The sequence below is a fragment of the Cebus imitator genome, unplaced genomic scaffold, assembly GCF_001604975.1.
Source record: "Cebus imitator isolate Cc_AM_T3 unplaced genomic scaffold, Cebus_imitator-1.0 Scaffold200, whole genome shotgun sequence".
NCBI lineage: Eukaryota > Metazoa > Chordata > Mammalia > Primates > Cebidae > Cebus > Cebus imitator.
Genome location: NW_016107515.1, coordinates 645,447 through 666,199, shown reverse-complemented (window position 1 = coordinate 666,199; position 20,753 = coordinate 645,447). Strand labels below are relative to the sequence as shown.

Below are 20,753 nucleotides of genomic sequence, written 5' to 3'. Positions count from 1 at the left end.
ACCTCTCCTTGGAAGCGAGTCTCAGTCTAGCTCCCATTCTCTGAGTTCCCACAGGGCTAGGGCCACCCTCTCTCAGAGCCTGCTCCTCTAGGGGTGGTGTTCTGTTTGCATTACTGCACCCCCACTGGCCTGGGGGCTCTCAGGGGCAGGGCCAGGTTTGTCTATTCAGCGTGGTCCCCCCAGTGCCTGCCGATAATGAGCTCTCAGGAAATGTGTGGAGAAAGAGACAAAAAGCCAAAACCAGGCCACACAGTCAAAAACCAAGGTGACCTCACTCCAGGCTCTCTGCGTCCAGAGAGTGACAATGCTTGTGAAATGGCTGAATGAATGGTTCTGCTGCCAAGGGTGCCAGAAACAGAGCCAGTTTTGTTACACAGAGAAAGCTGGCAGGCATGGGACCCAACCCAAAAAGAGAAGTCCCCGTTCCACCCTGCGGCTTCTCTGCAGAGGTAATAGAGAAAAAGAGAATACCCCAGGAGCAATTTAAACTCCAGGGGGATGCCTCACCCCATTGCATTTCAGAGACAGGAAAGCCCGGGGGAATTCTTTGGGGTGCTGGAATTGCTCTGTAGTGGTGGTTACAGGAACATACACATCATAAGATATTACACCAGAAAAGGGAACTTTACTGCCTAAATGTAAATTAAAAAATGAAAATCACTCTTCAATGTCCTTAAAAAAAAAAAAAGGGGGACGACCGGGCATGGTGGCTCATGCCTGTATTCCCAGCATGGTGGGAGGCCAAGGCGGGCGGATCACCCAAGGTCAGGAGTTCGAGACCAGCCTGACCAATATGGTGAAACCCTGTCTCCACTAAAAATGCAAAAATGAAGCAGCCTGTGGTGGGGTGCACCTGTAGTCCCAGCTACTCAGGAGGCTGAGGCGGGAGATTCGATTGAACGCAGGAGGCGGAGGTTGCAGTGAGCTGAGATCGCGCCACTGCACTCCAGCCTAGGCCACAGAGGGGGACCCTGTCTCAAAAAAACAAAAAACAAACAAAAAAACACACAGGCGCTGGCTTTAGAATACCTGGCTCTGAATCTTGCCTCTACAGCCTGAAGCTGCTGTGACTTTACAAGTTACCTCACAGCTCCGAGCTTCCATTTCTTCACCTGGAAAATGGAGGGAACAGTACCTACGTTAGAGGGTTGGCTGAGGGCTAAAGGCACTAATGCATGACAGGTGCTTGGCACACCATCTGGTCACAGACAGCTTCCAGGGCCATAACTAATAACCCATTACGGAGATTAGACACTGGAGGCTCCAGCCAACCGAGTAGCCATCTCCCTTGGGCCAACTCAAATCTTGCAAAGTGAGATATGTTAAGAGGAAAAGCAGGAATGTCAAGCTGTAAAAGCCAGGTATGCCCACACGCACACCACACACACATACACACCACACACACACACACACCACATACACACCGCACATACAAAACACACACACACCACACACATACATACAATACACACACCACACACACACAACACACACACACCACACACATACATACAATACACACAACATACACACACAACACACACACACAACACACAGCACACACACACCACATACACACTGCACATACAAAACACACACATAACACACACATACATACAATACACACAACACACACACACCACACACATACATACAATACACACAACATACACACACAACACACACACACAACACACAACACACACACACCACATACACACTGCACATACAAAACACACACATAACACACACATACATACAATACACACAACACACACACAACACACACACAACACACACACACCACATACACACTGCACATACAAAACACACACANATAACACACACATACATACAATACACACAACACACACACAACACACACACAACACACACACACCACATACACACTGCACATACAAAACACACACACACCACACACATACATACAATACACACAACACATACACACAACACACACACACACCACACACAACACATACACATATAATACACACACCACATACACAAAGCACACACACACAACACACACACACAACACATACACACACCACACACACACACCACATACACACCGCACATACAAAACACACACATAACACACACATACATACAATACACACAACACACACAACACACACACACCACATACACACTGCACATACAAAACACACACACACCACACACATACATACAATACACACACCACACACACACACCACACACACACCACATACACACTGCACATACAAAACACACACACACCACACACATACATATAATACACACACCACACACACACCACATACACACACCACACACACACAACACATACACACACCACACACACATATAATACACACACCACATACACACTGCACATACAAAACACACACACACCACACACATACAATACACACACCACACACACACAACACATACACACACCACACACACACATATAATACACACACCACACACACAAAGCACACACACACACACACACACACACACACACCACACACCACATACACACACACAGAGCTGCCTAAACTCTTGGCCCATTTTGCTCCCCTAACTGATGGAATCGTACCCAGTGGCACGGGCAGCAGGAACTATTTCCAGGGCTGGCCGGGCCAGACACCTCCCCTCTTGCCGACTGAGCCGCTGGGCCGGTGGAAACACTCGCGGCTCCAGGCGTGCAGCTCCAGCCCAGGCCTCTGCTGCCAGCTCACACACTGCTACTCGCACACATCTGGCCCGAGGTGGCGTGGGGAACTTTCCAATGGCAAGCAGAGGTGCTGGCAGCTGGAGCCCAGGCTCAGTCGGAACCAACCTGAAGGCTGGCTTTCTAGGAAAGTCTCCAGGGCAAGCATTTAGGGCTTGTTGAGATCTTCAAGGCTGCCAGGCCTTAGAGGAGCCTGGGTAATGCAGGAAACAGACCTGGGTGAAAGATTTCAAGTGAGGACCTATCTCGTGTTGACAGAGCTGCCCAGAGTGAATGGAGCCACCAACAAGAGCACCACTATGCGCAAGGCAGTAGCATCAAAGCTGTCTTCAAGAGGCATGTGGTCAAGATGGCAAAGCAGCAATCCTGCACATCCTCCAACACAATCACCCACCTGGGTTTCTGCCACCCTGCCTCCCCCCAGGTCTGGCCTCATACCTCCAGCAGCCATTTTGGCCCTGCCTTGACGGGGCTGTGGGCAAGGGCGGCACCTGGGGATGCTGTGCCTGCATCCAGAGTCTGGGCACCAGGACTTGGATTTAACAAGTGGGCAGGAGAGCTCAGGAAGAACATTCCTCCCAAAATGCAGAAGGAGAATTGACACATGTCCTCCATTCGCCTTTCAGCCCCACAGCCAAAGCCAAAAATGTAGGAGCAGAAAACTGCAGAAGTCGAGACAGTTCGAACCCAAGCTCCCACTCAGGGCTAGAAATGGGGGCTCCAACAGGCAGCGTCGCGGGGAATCTCAGGAGGCAGCCACCAGGTCCCGGGCAGGGGGTTCCTAGAAAATGTCCGGGGCTCTCCCAGCTGTGAGGCAAGGCAATCGGTAACCAAGTCTCAACACAGCGATGGTGGGAACAGCAGACCCTGGGCTGGACAGACCTGGGTTCAATCCCGACTAGACTTAACTGGGGTCCTAGAGAAGCTATTTAGGAAGCTCAGTTTTCCCATCTGTAAAAGAGGGGTGCTGATAACCTGTCTGTTGGGGGCTGATGTAAAGTGTAAATGGGATTGTGTCTGTAACACCTCTGGGACAGTGATGGCTTATAACCCCTTTCCATGAAAGCAGAGTGAGTTCCACGGGCCCAAATCAATCCCAAAACATTAGGATGAGCCAAGTGAAATTGCCATTTTTATAGGCTAAATGTTGACAATTTCATATGGTTCAACTTAACAGCATCCCAGGGGCTACAGGATCTCATCTGTGTCCACTAAACTAGACTAAAAATCAGTACTCTTCACTTCAGTGTCTGTTAGGCTTGGTGATGACCCTCCTTCCCCCTCATTTAGAGATGAAGAAGATACCGAGCTTCTGAGAGGTTAAGTAACTCAGCCCAAATCATGTAACTAGAAAGTGACAAAGCCAGGGTTTGTACTCAGGCCTGGCTGCCTCCAAAGCCTGTCACTTAACCACTATGACACACTGACTGCTCGGCCTGGGCCAGCAGGGTTTCATCACGTGGAATGTGATTCTGTCTCAGCACCAAGGACGTCAGTGGCTGTTGCCTTAGAATCACGGGACTTTGGGACAGGCAGGGCCCAAGCAGTTAACAGCTTTGTTCAAGAAACACACTTGGGCTGGACATTTATTGTAGGCAAGGCCCTGAACACAAAATGGGGGGTCGTACCCTAGGCGACGATGAACTCAGGGTGTACATGTGATAATGGGATTGGTGCACTGGGGCCTCAGCATCAAAGCTGGGTACCCTGGTGAGGTAATGGAAGGGTTGCTCAGAAGCAGCCAACCAGGCTGGTTTAGGATCTCTGAGAATCTCTAGAATCTCTCTGGCATCTGAAGAAATCCATAGACCCCTTCTCAGAATGATTTAAAATGACTAAAACACATAGACTCCAAATGAAACTGATACTGAATTACAGTTAGCAAAATGTTTCAAAAGACGAAATTGTGAATATGTGTACACTAATATCACCGCGGGTTGCTGCCTTCATTCACAATAGAAGGCAATGCTAAATTTCAGTTGGAGGTTAGTGAAAAATAAGATGTCATTCTTCCCCTTCCACATTCAAGGACCCTCTGAATTCCACCCATGTAAAGAACCCCGCCGCTGGCCGGCTTTGCCAGCCCCTGAACACCCCGAGCTCTCTTGACAGTAACCCAACCGAGTCCAACCTCATCCTCCCTTCCCACTGAGCTTGGGGTCTGTAGAAGAGAACTTAGGATAGGAATGTAAAGACAGCATCCTCTCAGATCCTGGGGACAGCCACCTTTCAGGGGTGTCGCAGGGGAGAAGAAGGGATTTCTGTGTGAAATCATATGTGATTCGATTTCTGTGGGTCAGATTCTGTGGGTACCCCGGCCATTCCTGGACCCCTCCCTTTTTGGGCTCCTAATCTCGCAGAGACTAATCCCTGCCCCTGTCCCAATTTGAGCCCTGTGTGGACTTAAAAGCCATCCTACACTGTCCTTTCCCCTCTAGAGAACACTTGGATAATAAATAAAATGTAGACAATTTGCCGCAATTACTAACAACATTTAAGAGTCTAGAATGTGCTTAATGTGCTCTATCCTAGCAATTCTGTGAGGTCGCGCTGTCCTATCTTCTCCATTCTGCAATGGAGGAAGGTAAGGCCCAAGGAGGTTGGGTAAATTGTTCAATCTGGGAATAAAACAGGCTGACTGTAGAGTCTGAGGTCTTAAAAACGATCCATTTCCACCATCAGAGATGAAGCTTTGGGCATACTTCTTCTCAGACCCTTTTTCTATGCATAGAAAGATTTTTCAAAATTAAGATAACACTATACATATGATTTGGCTTTTTTCATTTGGATGAGATGGCAGGGATTTCCCCATTTCATCAAACATCCTTTGGACAAACCACTTTTAAAGATGCCCTTATAGTCCATTGTAAGGCTCTGTATATCATTTATTTAATCATGGCTCCAATGATAAACATTTAGGCTACTTTGAACATTGTTTAAATTACCATACTGCTGAATATCCAAATATATAAATCTTTGGGGGAATGCAGCTGCAAATTTTAAGGAGTACGTCCTTAATTAGAGTCTGTTTCTTTTTTTTTTTTGAGACGGAGTTTCGCTCTTGTCACCCAGGCTGCAGTGCAATGGCGCGATCTCGGCTCACCGCAACCTCCGCCTCCTGGGTTCAGGCAATTCTCCTGCCTCAGCCTCCTGAGTCGCTGGGATTACAGGCACGCGCCACCATGCCCAGCCAATGTTTTTGTATTTTTAGTAGAGACGGGGTTTCACCATGTTGACCAGGATGGTCTCAATCTCTTGACCTCGTGATCCACCCGCCTTGGTCTCCCAAAGTGCTGGGATTACAGGCTTCAGCCACCGCTCCCGGCCTTAGAGTCTGTTTCTTAATATGTGGTCATTCCAGATGGCCAATGTCACGTCATTTGGGGTTGCTTATTAAAAATGCACATCACTAGTTAGATAAATGATGATAACGATGATGATGATGTTATAGATGATAACAGGTAATTGATTCAGCACTTTTACATGCCAGGAAGAGCTCTAAACCCTTTACATGAATAATCCACAGTGGATACTCTTGTTATTCTCATTCCGTAGAAGAGGAAACTGAAGGACAGAGAGGTTCAGTCACTGGCTCAAGATCACACATAGCAGAGCCAGGTCCAACCCATGCCATCTGGCTCCCAAGTCCCACCTCTCCACCCAGGGGTCTTTCATCTTTTTTTGGAGCCATACATCTCTCTGGCATCTGAGGAAACCCACGGACCCCTTCTCAGAATGATGTACGATGAGTAAAACACAGAGATCCCAAATAAAACTAATGATACTGAATTACAGTTATCAAAATGTTTCAAAAAACAAAATTGTGACTGTATGTACATTTTTATTAAGGCCACAAATAACAGAACCTAGTGGTGGGTCTAATGACACTACAGCTTGGAAGTTGTAAGGAGTGTAGATACTCTGTGGGGATCCATGCGACGACTGTCAAGTAAGATGGAAATATCAGGGAATCGCTATTGGTGACAAAGTCACATGTATTACTAATATCACCGCGAATTGCCACCTTCATTCATGATAGAAGGCAATGCTAAATTTCAGTTGGAGGTTAGTGAAAATTAAGATGTAATTCTTCTCCTTCCATGCTCAAGGACCCTCTGAATTCCACCCACGTAAAGAACCCCGCTGCTACCCGGCTTTCCCAGCCCCTGAACACCCCTTTGCTTTTGAGCCCAACTGAGAGTGTACCTCTCTGTCCCAGCAGAAACGGGTACTCCAGGCCCCAGTCGCAGCCCTTATGCTATGGAGATGCATTCTGAACAGACGGTGACCTCTGTGAGGACAAGACTGTACCTGATCATCTTAGCCTCTCTCTGGCTCTGGGCCAAAAGTGGCCCAGGGCAGACAATAAATCCACATCTGTGGAACTGACTGGAAGCCAAGAGTGGCCTGAAGCCACAGGCTGCTGATTCACACCTTGGCTGAGGAGGAGGAAATGGTGACGCCACCACGTGGGTTCTAGCTTTCTTTGCCAGCACAGCAGGCGGGGGGCCATGCGATTCTGCTTAATGAAGCAAAACAGAAAATACCATGCTTGTGTGCTTAAAGGCAACTTCTTCCTTCAGGACTGAGATGGGGGGTGGAAAGGTGACTGTCCCCTTACAAAGAGTCAATGATAGGCAGGGGAGCCAAGAGTGATCCTGACAAACTGCTCCACCTTTGTAAGCCTCAGTTTCCACATTTGTGAAATGGGCCAATAACAGCATCTGTGTAGCAGACATGCATTGTTTTTGCCTGCCCAAGCTCCACGCTCCGTTCTCCCAGCAACAGTGCCCTGAATCTCCTTCCACAGCGATCCCTCTCGCTACCTGCAGTTCCAGTGGGGCTGTCGATCTTACTATCCCACTCACACCTGGCCTATAGGGTCAGGTAATCTGGTTGGGCCAGTCAGTCTCTCCTTCTGGAACTGGACTCTTGAGTGGCTAAAAGGTCTGAAAATGGGTGGATCAGCTGCCTGCCTGGTGATGTCCTAATACCTACTGGAGCTCCCACGCCCTGGATGGCTCCAGCTGCCCATGTTCTTTTCGAGGCTGGGTGCTGAGCTTTTCCCTTGATTCTGCCAGCCCCACCAACAGGAGTTTGGCTTAGGTTAGCCACGTCTAACTTAAGAGACTAACTCAATACAGTCTGCTTGGCTTAAGTTAGCCACGTGTGTTTCTGTCACGTGCAATCCCAGAATCCTAACACTCCTTATCTCTCAGAGCTGCTGTGTGGATTCAAAGACATAAAGCATGAAAAGCCTCGAGCACACAGTAAGCACTCAGATAAATGATAGCTCTTCTATATCGTTAATAATAAAAGTTACTATTGAATCTTGAGAACAAAACAAATTTGGAGTTATTTAATCACCCTGGAAATTCAGAATTAGTACTGGCTTGCACAGTCCCCTCTAATAACCCTCCTCCCTCCCTCCTCTTTCTCTCCCTCCATCGCCACGGTCTGCACACGGCTCCCCATTTGGACAGGGGCTCCTGGGTCTCTGTGCTCTGCTTTCTGCATTCTCCTGTGAAGGGCTCTCCTACCCATCCCTCAAGCTGGGGAACTGCTTCTGAGCACCAACCAGCTCCTCCTGCTACTCCAGTGACTTGTATCCTGAACTGCCTCTGGTCCCTAGCCTGGCCTCAGCCTTCGTGTGTTGTACTGGGGCTATGGTCTTCCTAAGGGGTCCCATGCCTTCTCTCCTACGGCTCTCAGGCCAGCCAGGAGCCCCCAGATCCTTCTGGCCCCCACCTGCCCACAGAGCTTCATCTCCATCACTCAAACCTCTCCTGCTTTTTCAAGCACTCCATGTGCCAGGGTTTCCATTTCTTTACTCTCCTGTTCTCTCTGCCTGTACTGCCTTCACCCTGGCCCACTTGGCAGCATCCCTCTCATGCTTTGTGACTGTCCTCAGGTCACCTCTGCGGTGCTGCCTTCCCCAGGACCAGGTCCCCCAGAAGCCCAGGGCACCTGTCTGTCTGCCTGTCAGGACACTAACCTTCTTGAGGTCTCAATCCCCATTTTGCCTATCCACGTTTGTTATCTCTGTCGCCCAGGCTGGAGCGTAGTGGCACAAATATGTCTCACTGCAGCCTCTATCTCCTGGGCTCAAGCAGTCTTCCTGCCTCAGCCTCCCAAGGTGCTGGGATTACAGGCAAGAACCATCACACCTGGCTAATTTTGTTGATTTTTAGTAGCGACGAGGTCTCACTATGCTCCCTAGGAGGGCGTCCAACTCCTGGGCTCAAATGATCCTCCCGCCTTAGCCTCCCAAGGTGCTGGGATTACAGGCATGAACTACCACGCCCAGCCCATAAAATGAAGCTTTCTTGGTGGTTGCTGTTTTTTCGAATTGGTAGTTCTGGCAGCCTTGCCAGATAAAGAATAGGATGCCCAGTAACATCTGAATTTCAGATAAACAATGAATAATTGTTTCTCATAAATATGTCCCAAATATTGCATGTTTATTTGAAATTGAAATAGAACTGAGCATCCTGCATTTTCTTTTCTTTTCTTTTTTTTTTTTTTTTTTGAGTCAGAGTCTCACTCTGTTGCCCAGGCTGGAGTGCAGTGCCACGATCTCAGCTCACTGCAACCTCCATCTCCTGGGTTCAAGTGATTCTCCTGCCTCAGCCTCCTGAGTAGCTGGGACTACAGGTGCCTGCCACCACGCCTGGCTAATTTTTGTATTATTAGTAGAGATGGGGTTTCACCATACTGGCCAGGCTGGTCTTGAACTCCTGACCTCATGATCCACCCACCTCGGCCTCCCAAAGTGCTGGGATTACAGACGTGAGCCACTGCGCCTGGCCGGCATCCTGCATTTTCATTTGGTAACTCTGGCCACCCTCAGCCCTGGGATAGCCTGAGACAGGGCTGCAGAAGCAGGCAGGTGAGCTCTGCCCACAGCCCCTCCTCCCTTTACCATTTGAAGAAGGCCCTGGGCTGAGAGTCACGCCCACCTGCAGGCATCTAGGCCAGCAAATAAGGGAGGAGAATGGAGTTTGGAGAATGGAGCAGAGTCCGATGGGCTGTGGCAGAGCTCAGGTTTGCAGGCTTCTGCAGAGGCAGAGTCCTGAGGAGGCAGCCACACAAGCTCGGGCCCCGGCCCACTGCTGGAGGCACGGAGCTTCCTGAGTCTATCATGTCAGCCGGTTCCCATGTCACATCAGTGGCAAAGGATGCCAGTTTCACCCAGGGGCCAGCTGACCCCCTCAACAAGGGCTTTAGGATAGGGACCACAGGGCCTCAGGTTCTGGGCATTACCCGGGCCAGCAGCACCCCTCCTCAGGCATTCTGCATAAAAGTTCATTGGATCTCCCCAACAAAGCCCCCTATTGTCCAGAGAAGGCTCAGGGCCAACAGTGAGTGAATGACAGAATCAAATTAGAACCCAGGCCCAGACTGCAGAAGCCACATGGCCTTCTCAATAAACCTCGTCTTCTCTTTTGGCCACGTGTGGGTGCTCACAACTCACTGGTTGAGCCTACCAGACTAACAGGCTGCTCAGTGGGGACAGTAGTTTCCTTTCCTGCAGCTGCAGGGACCCACAGCTGGCTTCATCGCTAAGGGGAAGGGGAAAACTGAGTCATGCAAAGCGAGACTGCTCCCCTGACGTTCCCTCTACCACAGCTCTCTCTCCGAGGAAAAAAGGATGCACAATTTGCAAGCAGGACGTGAGTGTCATGGAGGGAATGGCACGGTCCCTTCAGCCTTCCTTGTTTGGCAGTATGGTAACTAGGCTGCTTGCCAACCTGCCAGTACCTCCGGAGGGAGGCAAGAGGACACACGGAACGCCCAGGGAAGTGGGCTGTAGGGCACACCTCTAACCTGGATGACGTTTCTGGTGCCCTGTGACCTCAGACTACAGACCATGCCAGATCTGCAGAACTTAAACCTGCAATTCTTCCCAACCCCATTCAGCTGTAAGCGCGAAGGGGAAGGGCCTGGACTTGCTGAGCAAGGAGCATTTTAACCAGGAAAGCATCTGCCCAGGCCTTCCCTCGTGGTATTTTAAACTCATCGTTTTCTATTTCTCTAGCTCACAGACTGGAAAGCCACATCCAGAGACCTCCCTCTGCGGCAGGAGTTGGGAAAGAGCCTCAGAGGCAGGAGGACAGGAGGATCCTTTGGGACAGGATGGACAGCAGGATGTGGGGATCTGGCTGGAGCTGCCCCAGCTTGGCACAGCTTCTTTTTAAAAATGAGCATTTGTTGTTTTTTCAATTTCTACTAAAAACAAGAATACATGTTCTTTGCAGAACATTCGGAAAACAGAAAAGCACAGACAAGCAAAAAAAAAGGAATGACATCTTATCAGCTGTATTTCTGAGCTTACACAGACTCATATTTTCATCCTTCATTTGTAATCAGGTGAAAATCAGCCTGAGTATGTTATTTTGCAAACCAGCTTTAGCTATTTCATATTCTTGTGATAGAAGATGGAATCGTTTTACCATCTTGATGGTATTCTAGCACATGGATACAGCACATTTTATCTTGTTCTCTACTGATGTACTTTGAAGTGGTTACCCACCTTTTATGATCATAAACGATACGAGGTTTCTACACTTCTAATACAGTTTACCATGATCAAACCTCAATTAGATGCTAGGCCCCTTTAATTCTCACATTATTAGCCCTATGAAATTGGAACTATTTTTATCCCTATTTTATAGATGAGGAAACAGAGGCGCAGAGGCTTGTCTGAGGTCACACAGTTGGTAAGTGGCAGAGCAGAGATTTTAACCCAAGTTGTCTGATGTACTTTCTCAGCCCACTAGAGGCACAGAATGGCACTGATTCAAAGTCTGAACTACAGTGAAAAAAAATTTTTTTTGAGGTGGAGTTTTGTGCTTGTTGCCCAGGCTGGAGTGCAATGGCACGATCTCGGCCCACTGCAACCTCCGCCTCCCAGGTTCAAGCAATTCTCCTACCTCAGCCTCCCAAGTAGCTGGAATTACAGGCATGCACCACCATGCCCAGCTAATGTTTGTATTTTTAGTACACACAGGTTTCTCCATGTTGGTCAGGCTGGTCTCGAACTCCTGACCTCAGGTGATCTGCCCGCCTCAGCCTCCCAAAGTGCTGGGATTATAGGTATGAGCCATCATGCCCGGCCTAAAGTGACATTTACATAGTTTGAAGACATAACTGCTCCACCTCCTTTGACCTTGAGACACCTGCCATACACAGAGTGTACCAGAGCAGGCTGCAGCTTCTCCCATTGAGGATGACCGGCCAGGTAGGCTGAGGGGCTTGTGCATTGCACCTATAGGGTGGGGGACGGGATGGGGGAAAATGGTTGACCAAGTCTCTAGCAGAGCAAAGCATCAACACAGAAATGCCCTTTGCTTGCCACTCACTTGGCATATATAGCTTGCCTGTGTGACAAGCACCTACTTTTTCCCAATCAAAAGAAAGCAATAGTCATTAAAGAAAAACCTACCCAAGGGGCCTTAAGAGGGCCCTACCTCTTGTGACACAGACCCAGTAGGGGACAAGAGCCCCCTGCACAACAGGTAGGAATGGCTCTGCCTTGCTCCCGGGCCTATCTCAGCAGCAGCACGGGACCAGTCTGGGGCAGGCATCCCCCAAAACGCCTCTTGAATGAAAGACCATGAAGACTGTATAGTGTAGCCTCGGGGCAGCAGGCCGGAAAGCGGTGCAGAAATTTAGATCTGACTATTATTATCATCAGTTGTACTTTTCATGACTACCGCTTATTGAGTATCTTTATTTCATTTGATTTTAGCCGACAGAGTCTCCCTTTGTCACCCAGGCTGGAGTGAAGTGGTGCAATCTTGGCTCACTGCAACCTCCCAGGTTCGAGAGATTTACTGAGTGCTTTTTATACCCATGAGGCTCAGTACTGCGCGCTAGGTACTATGACTATTCCCATTTTACAGATCCTCACACAGCTCAAGGTCGCCCTGCTCAGGAGCTCTTGAAGAGAATTCAAAGCCAGGTCTTTTCATCAAGAAGGTAACGGTGGGTTGGTAAGACATGTGCTAGCAGTTGGCATTCCTTCCAGCAGCAGGGCTGGAGTACAGATTCTGTGCATACATCACCAAAAGCTTGCACAATCATCTTAGAAGGAAGTCACTGCACCTATCTTACAAATGTAAAAACGAAGGGGGGCATTCAGCGAGCTGCCCAGGGCCATGCAGACTTGAACCCAGATGTTTGGCTCTAACACCCAAGTTCTTGACACTCCACTTTGCTGCCCTGCCCTGTGTATTCCCGCAACACGGGTGCCAGGGATTCGAGGGGGAAACTGGTGGCTGGAGAAGAGAATGCAGCTAATTTGGGCAGCAGATCCATGGTTTGTCCTAGACCATTGGGCTCACCTGCTGGAGGCCCTGATGGGACTGAGAATGCTGGCAATGCCTACCAAGGGCACGATCTACTATTCCAAACTCAGCTGCTCAGTACAGTGCCCCCCGGGCTTCCGGAGCCTGGCAAATCAAGGAGGGAGGTTTCAGAGCTGGCAGCACAGAGCCTGCAGAGCCATCACGCCAGGGGTGCAATCCACCCAGAGCTTCCTGGAGTGAGCTTCCACCACTGAGGGCTGGTGGCGGCCTGCACTTCTTCAGTCAGGGCTGAATAAATGGTGAGATCAGAGAAGGGCCTGGATGGCCCCAATATTTCATATAAGAGGAAACCAGGGCCCAGAAGCCTAAGTGACCCACCCAAGATCACTCAGTTCCATGGTGGGATCACAGGGTCGCCCCATGTCTCTCCTAGACAGAAGGGCATCTAGTCCAATTCCCATGTAGCCACTCCTTGCTGTGTGACCTCAGGCACATGCTTCCACCTCTCTGAACCTGCAGTCTCCTCAAGTGGAAAACAGAAAACTAATATAATTACCTGAAGGATTAGTGTCCCAAATGTATACATAAATCCCATCAATCAATAAAAGACAAATAACCCAATATATTTAAAAAGAGGCAAAGGATAAAAATTGGTAATTCACAGAAGAGGAAACTGAAATGGCTGATAAAGGTATGAAAAGCTGCTCAACCTCGCTGGTGTGAGCAAGCGCCACTTTTGCCCCTATTGGATTGGCAAAGACTGAAAAGTCTGATGACACGGAGTGTTAGCAAGAAGAGAGAGCAAAGGGAACCCTGGGGATGTAAATGAAAAGTTGAAAACGCACAAACCACAAGGCCCAGTAATTCTACTGTGGATCCCTGTGCAAGAAGGCAGCTGTAAGACAGTCAACTGCTGGAAACACCCTAACAGTTCCCAGCAAGAGCTTGAAAAAATAGGGGCATATTCATCAATGCCATAGTAAACAACAGTTAAAACGAACTGGAGCTACCTGGATCAACATAGATCTCAAAAGTGTAATGCTTTTTTTTTTTTTGAGACAGAGTCTCACTCTGTTGCCCAGGCTGGAGTGCAGTGACGCAATCTTGGCTCACTGCAATCTCCGCCTCCCGGGTTCAAGCGATTCTCCTGCCTCAGCCTCCTGAGTTGCTGCGATTACAGGCATGCACCTCCACACCTGAATAATTTTTGTATTTTAAGTAGAGGTGGCTTTTCACCATGTTGGTCAGGCTGGTCTCGAACTCCTGACCTCATGATCTGCCTGCCTCAGCCTCCCAAAGTGCTGGGATTACAGGCATGAGCCACCATGCCTGGCCGTGTAATGCTTTTTGATAGTTTTAAAACATTCACGACAATACAAGATATTAGGGAATGGTAAAAAGGAAAAGATATTAAAAAGTCCACGGGCTGGGGTGGAAAGGGGACTGATCGCAAATGGGTGTAGGGGATCTTTTTGGGAATGATGGAAATGTTATAAAACTGGATTGTGGTGATGGTCGCACATGCTCTATAAATTTACTTTAAAATCAGTGAATTGCACACTTACGATGGATGAATTTTATAATATGTAAATTATACCTCAAGAAAGCTGTTAAGGAAAATATCTTACCTCTTAGTCTATTTTTCACAAGTGCATGGGAATGATCAACATCAAATGCAGGATAGTGGTTTATGGGGGAGGGGCAGCACTGGGGAGCGTGCACAGGGGGCTTTGCATCTGCGATGCTTTATTTCTTAAAAATAAAAAAAGTTTTGAAACCCACACGGCAAAATATAGAGATGTGAAGACTTGGAAGGTATGTAGATATAGATATTTATTTTATTCTATGTATCTTTTCTATGTGCCAAGTATTTTATTACTATATTGACAATATACCTATTTGAGCCGGGCAAGGTGGCTCATGCCTGAAATCCTAGCACTTTGGGAGGCCAAGGTGGGCAGACCACCTGAGGTCAGGAGTTCGAGACCAGCCTGACCAACATAGCGAAACCCCATCTCTACTAAAAATACAAAAATTAGCTGGGCGTGGTGGTGAACGCCTGTAATCCCAGCAATCCAGAAGGCTGAGGCAGGAAAATTGCTGGAACCCGGGAGGCGGAGGCTGCAGGGAGCCGGGATTGCACCACTCCAGCCTGAGTGACAGAATGAGACCCCGTCTCAAAAAACAATTATATATGTACCTATTTGAAAGGGCTGCTGTGATGCCTAAACTCACCTAGAGAGCCTGACCCAGTGCCCTGCTCAGGTTACTGAGCCACTGTTATTCTTGCTGCCGTAAATACTATAACCATCTTGCTCCTCTTAACATTTAAAGATGTTGAGGCCGGGCGCGGTGGCTCAAGCCTGTAATCCCAGCACTGTTGGAGGCTGAGGTGGGTGGATCACGAGGTCAAGAGATCGAGACCATCCTGGTCAACATGGTGAAACCCCGTCTTTACTAAAACTACAAAAAATTAGCTGGGTATGGTGGTGCGTGCCTGTAATCCCAGCTACTCAGGAGGCTGAGGCAGGAGAATTGCCTGAACCCAGGAGGTGGAGGTTGCGGTGAGCCAAGATCGCGCCATTGCACTCCAGCCTGGGTAACAAGAGCGAAACTCCGTCTCAGAAAAAAAAAAAAAAAAAAAAAAAAAAAAGATGTTGAGACAGAGTCGGCCAGCATCTCCAGGCCCCTGCTGCTGAGACTAATGCTTCTGTACATCCCTCTCCAGTGTGGGAAATGGGGTGATCCAAATAAAACCCACAAATTCTACCTGGAGCTCTTCTTCCTCCCCTCAAGCCAAAGACAACCTAGCTGGGGAGGGTCTCCCAGAATGTCATCCTCAGAAGCCCCCTCTCCATTCATCCCCAAGCCCTCGGGCTTCAGTGCAGGAAAGATGCCAGCAGAGAAAGGAAGCAGCCCCCCAAACCTTCATCTCCCTGCTTCCAACAGAGGGTGGTGGTTCCAGGGAAACCCTCTCCAAACAATATTATGGATAACGGTCATCAACCTGCCAGGATCTCAGAGGCCCCTGGAGCTTCTGGCCCCGCATTCTCCAGACCTGGCCTATGGCTCTGCCCCTGGCCCCTGGATGATGGCTCTGCCTATGGGTGACCGAGGCTGACGCTGGAGAGGATACCATTCCGATCTTGGAGAAGGCACCATTTCAGATGGAGCAGGTGGCCCAGCCCTGATAGGCAATCCTGAACTCCGGGTGCAGTTCTCCAATGACATCTAAAGCACCCATGACCTTGTCCATCACAGGCAAGTGGGTGATGAGCATGTGGTGGCCGAGGTGGCTGCAAATGGGGAAGGGGTAGTGGGAAATTAGGGGGTGTAGTGAAGGGGACTCTCAAAAACTGACTTGTGTATTCTCTGGTGTAGAGGCTGGGGTAGGATGTGTGTGATGCTGCCCCCCAGGAGGACATGCAGCAATCAATGCATGGAGACCTTTTGGGTGTCACAGTTGGGAAGAGGGATGACTAGTGGGTAGACACCAGGGATCTGCTAAACACCCTACAATCCACAGGACAGCCCTATAACAAGGAATGACCAGCCCACGATGGCAAAACTGTTGAGGCTGAGAAACTCTGCCCTTGAGGGATACAGCAGCATTTACACAGAAGCTAGAGCTTAGAGAGGCAAACCAACTAGTCCAAGGTCACACAGTAGGACCGTTCAACTCCCCAGCTGATGCTGTCTCTCCAGGGTGGCTTCAGAAAGAGGGATACCAAATGGGAGTCAAAGTCCAGGCCCGCCAATAGCTGCCTTCATGCCCGCTCTTTCCAGAGTGTGTGTGGGGCTGGGGTGGAGCTTGGGAACAGCAGTGGTGGTCGCCCGCCACAGGCATCCATTTCCGTTGGGTTCGGCCCCCCTGCCATCATGGCAGTAAAGATCCTGTGGATGACTCGGGCTTCAGTTCAGCCCGTCGCCCCTCCTCATCTGATGAACCCAGAAGGCTGGACTAGAAGGGAGAAGGCCCCTTGAATCACATACGTGACTAAACCCACATGCAGAAAAACAAGGTCTTGGTGAGTCCCCCCAGCATGTGACTTTGGCATGCTCCCAATCAGTGACAAGATACCTCGGGACAGGCAGGAAGGGAGCTAATGGTTAGGGAACTCCACCCCTGCCTGCCACGTGGCTGCTCCCCCAGGAAATGGACAATACCATCCCCATTACACAGATGAAAAACTGAGGCTGAGAGGCGACACAGCTACCAGCTGGGAAGCCAAGATCTGATCCCCAATCTACGTTTTAACATAGAAACTTGTCTCCTAAACAAGTTTCTATGGGGCTCCTAAAAAGTGGCTGAAAGCTTCAAAAGATGCTTCTCAAAGCTGCAAAATCTTCAAAAAACTGGCAGCGATGGAGCTGACAAAGCAGAGAATGAAAAGCTTCCAGGCTTTCACTAATGATATGAGAGATTTCCCAGTTTTTCAGAGGACTTTGCTCAAATTATGGGGGTACTGGATCTGGGAAGTGGTGTGGTCTTTTCGGCATCCAACGGACCTGGATCTACATCCCTCCTTGGCTCCTGACTGTGACCTTTGGCGTGGGACCTCACTCTGCTGAGCCCTGGTTTCCTCATCTGTCAAATGGGCTGAAGATCCTCAAGCCTGATATGGAGTGGCCAGGAAGGGTGAGTGGACCGCGATGGCCGGGCCTCAGTGGCGGTATCTATTCTCATTTTGCCAGCTCACAGACCTGGTGGGAGGTGGCATGGAGAATTCCAGGCTTCCTCCTGTTGCCATGTTGGTGAAATCTGTCTTCATGCCCAAGAGGCAAACTCAGTTACGCACTAACAGGCTCAAACAAGAAACTAAGATTTGGCAGCATTTGAAAACAGTTAACAAAAAATCAAAAAAGGAAGAAAAAAAAAAGACAATTTAGCTCAGCTCTGGAATCAAGGGAAACTTCACTCTATTTAAAGATGCCACAGGTCCAGGAAATAGCTTCCCACCGCCTGGCTAAGGGCTGAACAACTGGCTGCCCAGCCAATAACAATACAGAATCACACATCACACCCTTTCTTATGGAGAGCGTGGAGTGGGTTCCCGGCTATCTCCTTTCAGAATTTCACAGGCTATTCATGGAAGGCATGTAGATCTACTGTGTAAGAATTAGTTCTTTAAAAAAAAAGATTTGAAGACGACTTCCAGGGAGGTCAAGGAGCTTAATTTAGCCAGCCAACGCCCTTTTCTATTCATTGTTCTATACTTCTTTGTTAGGATTTTTTCCCTCCCTCTTACTCTTTTTCCCTTCCTGGTTAACTTCTCTGCAGCCAGGCTCAGCCACTGCCCACTTCTCACCGCCAGAGACACTATAGCCCCCTTCCTGCTGTAATGAGGCCCTCCCCAAGGCCTCATGTGGGCCCATCACCCCACATCCCCTTTATCTCCACCCAGAACCTGAAGAGGTGGTCCCAGGGCCTCCTGAATCTGCAGACGTGTCCCGTAGGTTGCTGCGGAAGCCACTTTCCACCTGCAGGTCACCGTCAGTCCCAGGCCTCCCTTCTAGAGGGAGGGAAGCCCGAATGCAGCTCTGTGTTCTAGGACCTGCAACCTCTGAGCCTCAGCCTTTTCATCTGCAAAACAACGCTACTGTCCCATTTTCTCAAGTCCTTGCCAGCTCCAAACAAGATTCCCATGTTCCAGAGGGAGATGCCAGGAGAAAACTTTCATACATTTTTTAACAGAAGTTCCTGGAGAGAGGGGGCAGGGGATGTTTTTAACCCTTTAAAGGTGCAGCCACTCAAATGATCCATGCCGAGAGATCTCCATTGCCCAGGCTGGCTCTTGCAAAAGAACGGAGTCAAACTCGGCGATCCCTAGAGGGGCTACCTGTGGCTGGGCACTGCAGGTCTGCGCGCCTCTGGACAAGGAGTGGCAGGGCGGGCGGCCTGGGAACAGGCGCTTTTCTCTCACCCGCTTTCTGTCTCTGCCCCCTCGCCAGCTGGGGCCAGACTTTTCCACTCATGAGCAGGACGGGAGTAGGGTGGGGGGCACGGAGGAGACAGAAAGGGTGGAGGAGCCGCAGAGAGGCGAGTAGGGGGGCGAGGCGGGAGGAAGGGATGGAGGAGGAGAACGGGGCAAAAGCGGGGAGGGGAGGCAGTGGGGAGGAGTCGGGAGGGACCCGGGCAGCGCCGCTGCAGGGCCGAGGGGAGAGCCGGGGAGGAGGGGACGGGAAGCGCTGGAGGCAGAAGTTTTCCGAGCCGGGGGCCCTCGGTCGCCCCCGGCGGGACGCGGGCTCGAGGGGGCGTGGGGGCCGCGCCGCACTCACATAATGCTTGTTGGGCACCCGCCGCTTCTGCACGTCCAGCACCTTCACCTCCACGATGCTGCGCCGCGGCGGCATGGCCGCTCCTCCGCCCGCCGCGGGCCGAGTGCGGGTGCGGGGGACGCGGGGTGCGGGGAGCACTGGGGGCGCGCCGCCGCGGGCCGGGAGCCTGGAGCCGAGCGCGATCGCCACCCGGACAGAGCACAAGCCGCCGCCGCCGCTGCCGCCGCCCTTCGCTCGGCGCGCACTCCAGCCCGGCCCCGCCGCCGCCGCCCGCCCCCGGCCCGCCCCCCGCACCGCCCCCCGCGCCGCCGGCCCGCCCCCCTTAAAGGGCCCAGCCCGGGCCCCCGCCCCCCGCGCGCGGACCCCACCAGCCACGTCCGGCCCCCGCTCGGCCCCCGCCCGGCCTTTGTCCCGGTGCTGAGCCGCTGCGCCGGGGGAGGGGACGGGCCTGCACCCGCCGCCCGCTCATTGACTGACGTGCGGATTCAATTCCGCAGGCTTGCTCAGGCAGCCGCCGCCACGGCCAGATTGGAGAGACGGACTCCCGGGTTCGAATCCCGGCTCTGCCGCTTTTCCACTCTGTGCCCTTAGGTGAGTTGCTTAACCTCTCTGGGCTGGGTCTCTTCATCTATAATATGGGCCTAGTAGTACTGCCTGCCAGTAAGCCATTCCGCAGTGCAGTCCATGTTAGGAGTGCTGGCAATCCTAAATCCACCCCAAGCCCTGATGATTCAGGAAGAGCAAGGGGCCAGTGACCAGGTTCGCCCAGGCTCACAGTCTGGGACATGGGGAGTGAGGGAGAGAAAAACTGCAACAAATGCACGTAGGTAAAATGTAATTGCGATGAAAGCAACAAAACGGGGTAGAAGGGTGGTGACGATGTGTGAGGGGCACCTGGGTGCTTGATAGCAAGGCCGTACGTTCTCAGTTGCAGAGCATTTACTGCTCATCAGGCGCCGCGGGCCCTGCTTTGCAGAAATGTTGTCTTTGCATCCTCAGGCCGACTCTAGGAGGAAAAGGTGGTTGACCCATTTTACAGAGGTCGCGGCAGAAGGCGGCCGCTAGAGTCGGGGAGTAGGTGGATGGAGCCCATCACTGCTCAGCTCCAGGTGGATCTCACTCGTTGAAGCTGCCGTGGCTGGGGCAGCTCCTTGTTTCTTCATCTAGTGCCTCCTAGCACTGGCTGGGCACTGAGTCACTTTCAGAAGATGTTGGCTGAATGAATGGATAAATGAATATATAATGCATGGACTGGAGGTTTAGGCCCCTAGCCCGTGTTCTCACAGCCAGTAAGGGGCCTCTTTTCAACAAACCGATGACTCTCCTCCATGCCACGACAGAGTTCTTCCCCACTCCGGTCCCGGATCAGCATTTGGAAGAGGGCGGGCTTATCCAGGGGAGGACTGCTCTCAGCT

At 50.6% G+C, this 20,753-nt stretch overlaps 1 protein-coding gene across 2 annotated transcripts in view; it reads right to left on the bottom strand.

The window, feature by feature from the left end:
• SH3PXD2B (SH3 and PX domains 2B) overlaps positions 1-19,578 on the bottom strand; it is a 115,261-nt gene extending 95,683 nt beyond the window's left edge. For both annotated transcript variants that reach the window (XM_037745422.1, XM_017547670.2), the window contains exon 1: positions 19,339-19,578. In XM_037745422.1, coding sequence (XP_037601350.1) covers positions 19,339-19,413 — 75 coding nt within the window. In that variant the 5' untranslated portion in view covers positions 19,414-19,578. The remainder of the gene's footprint in view (positions 1-19,338) is intronic.
• Positions 19,579-20,753: the final 1,175 nt, after the last annotated feature.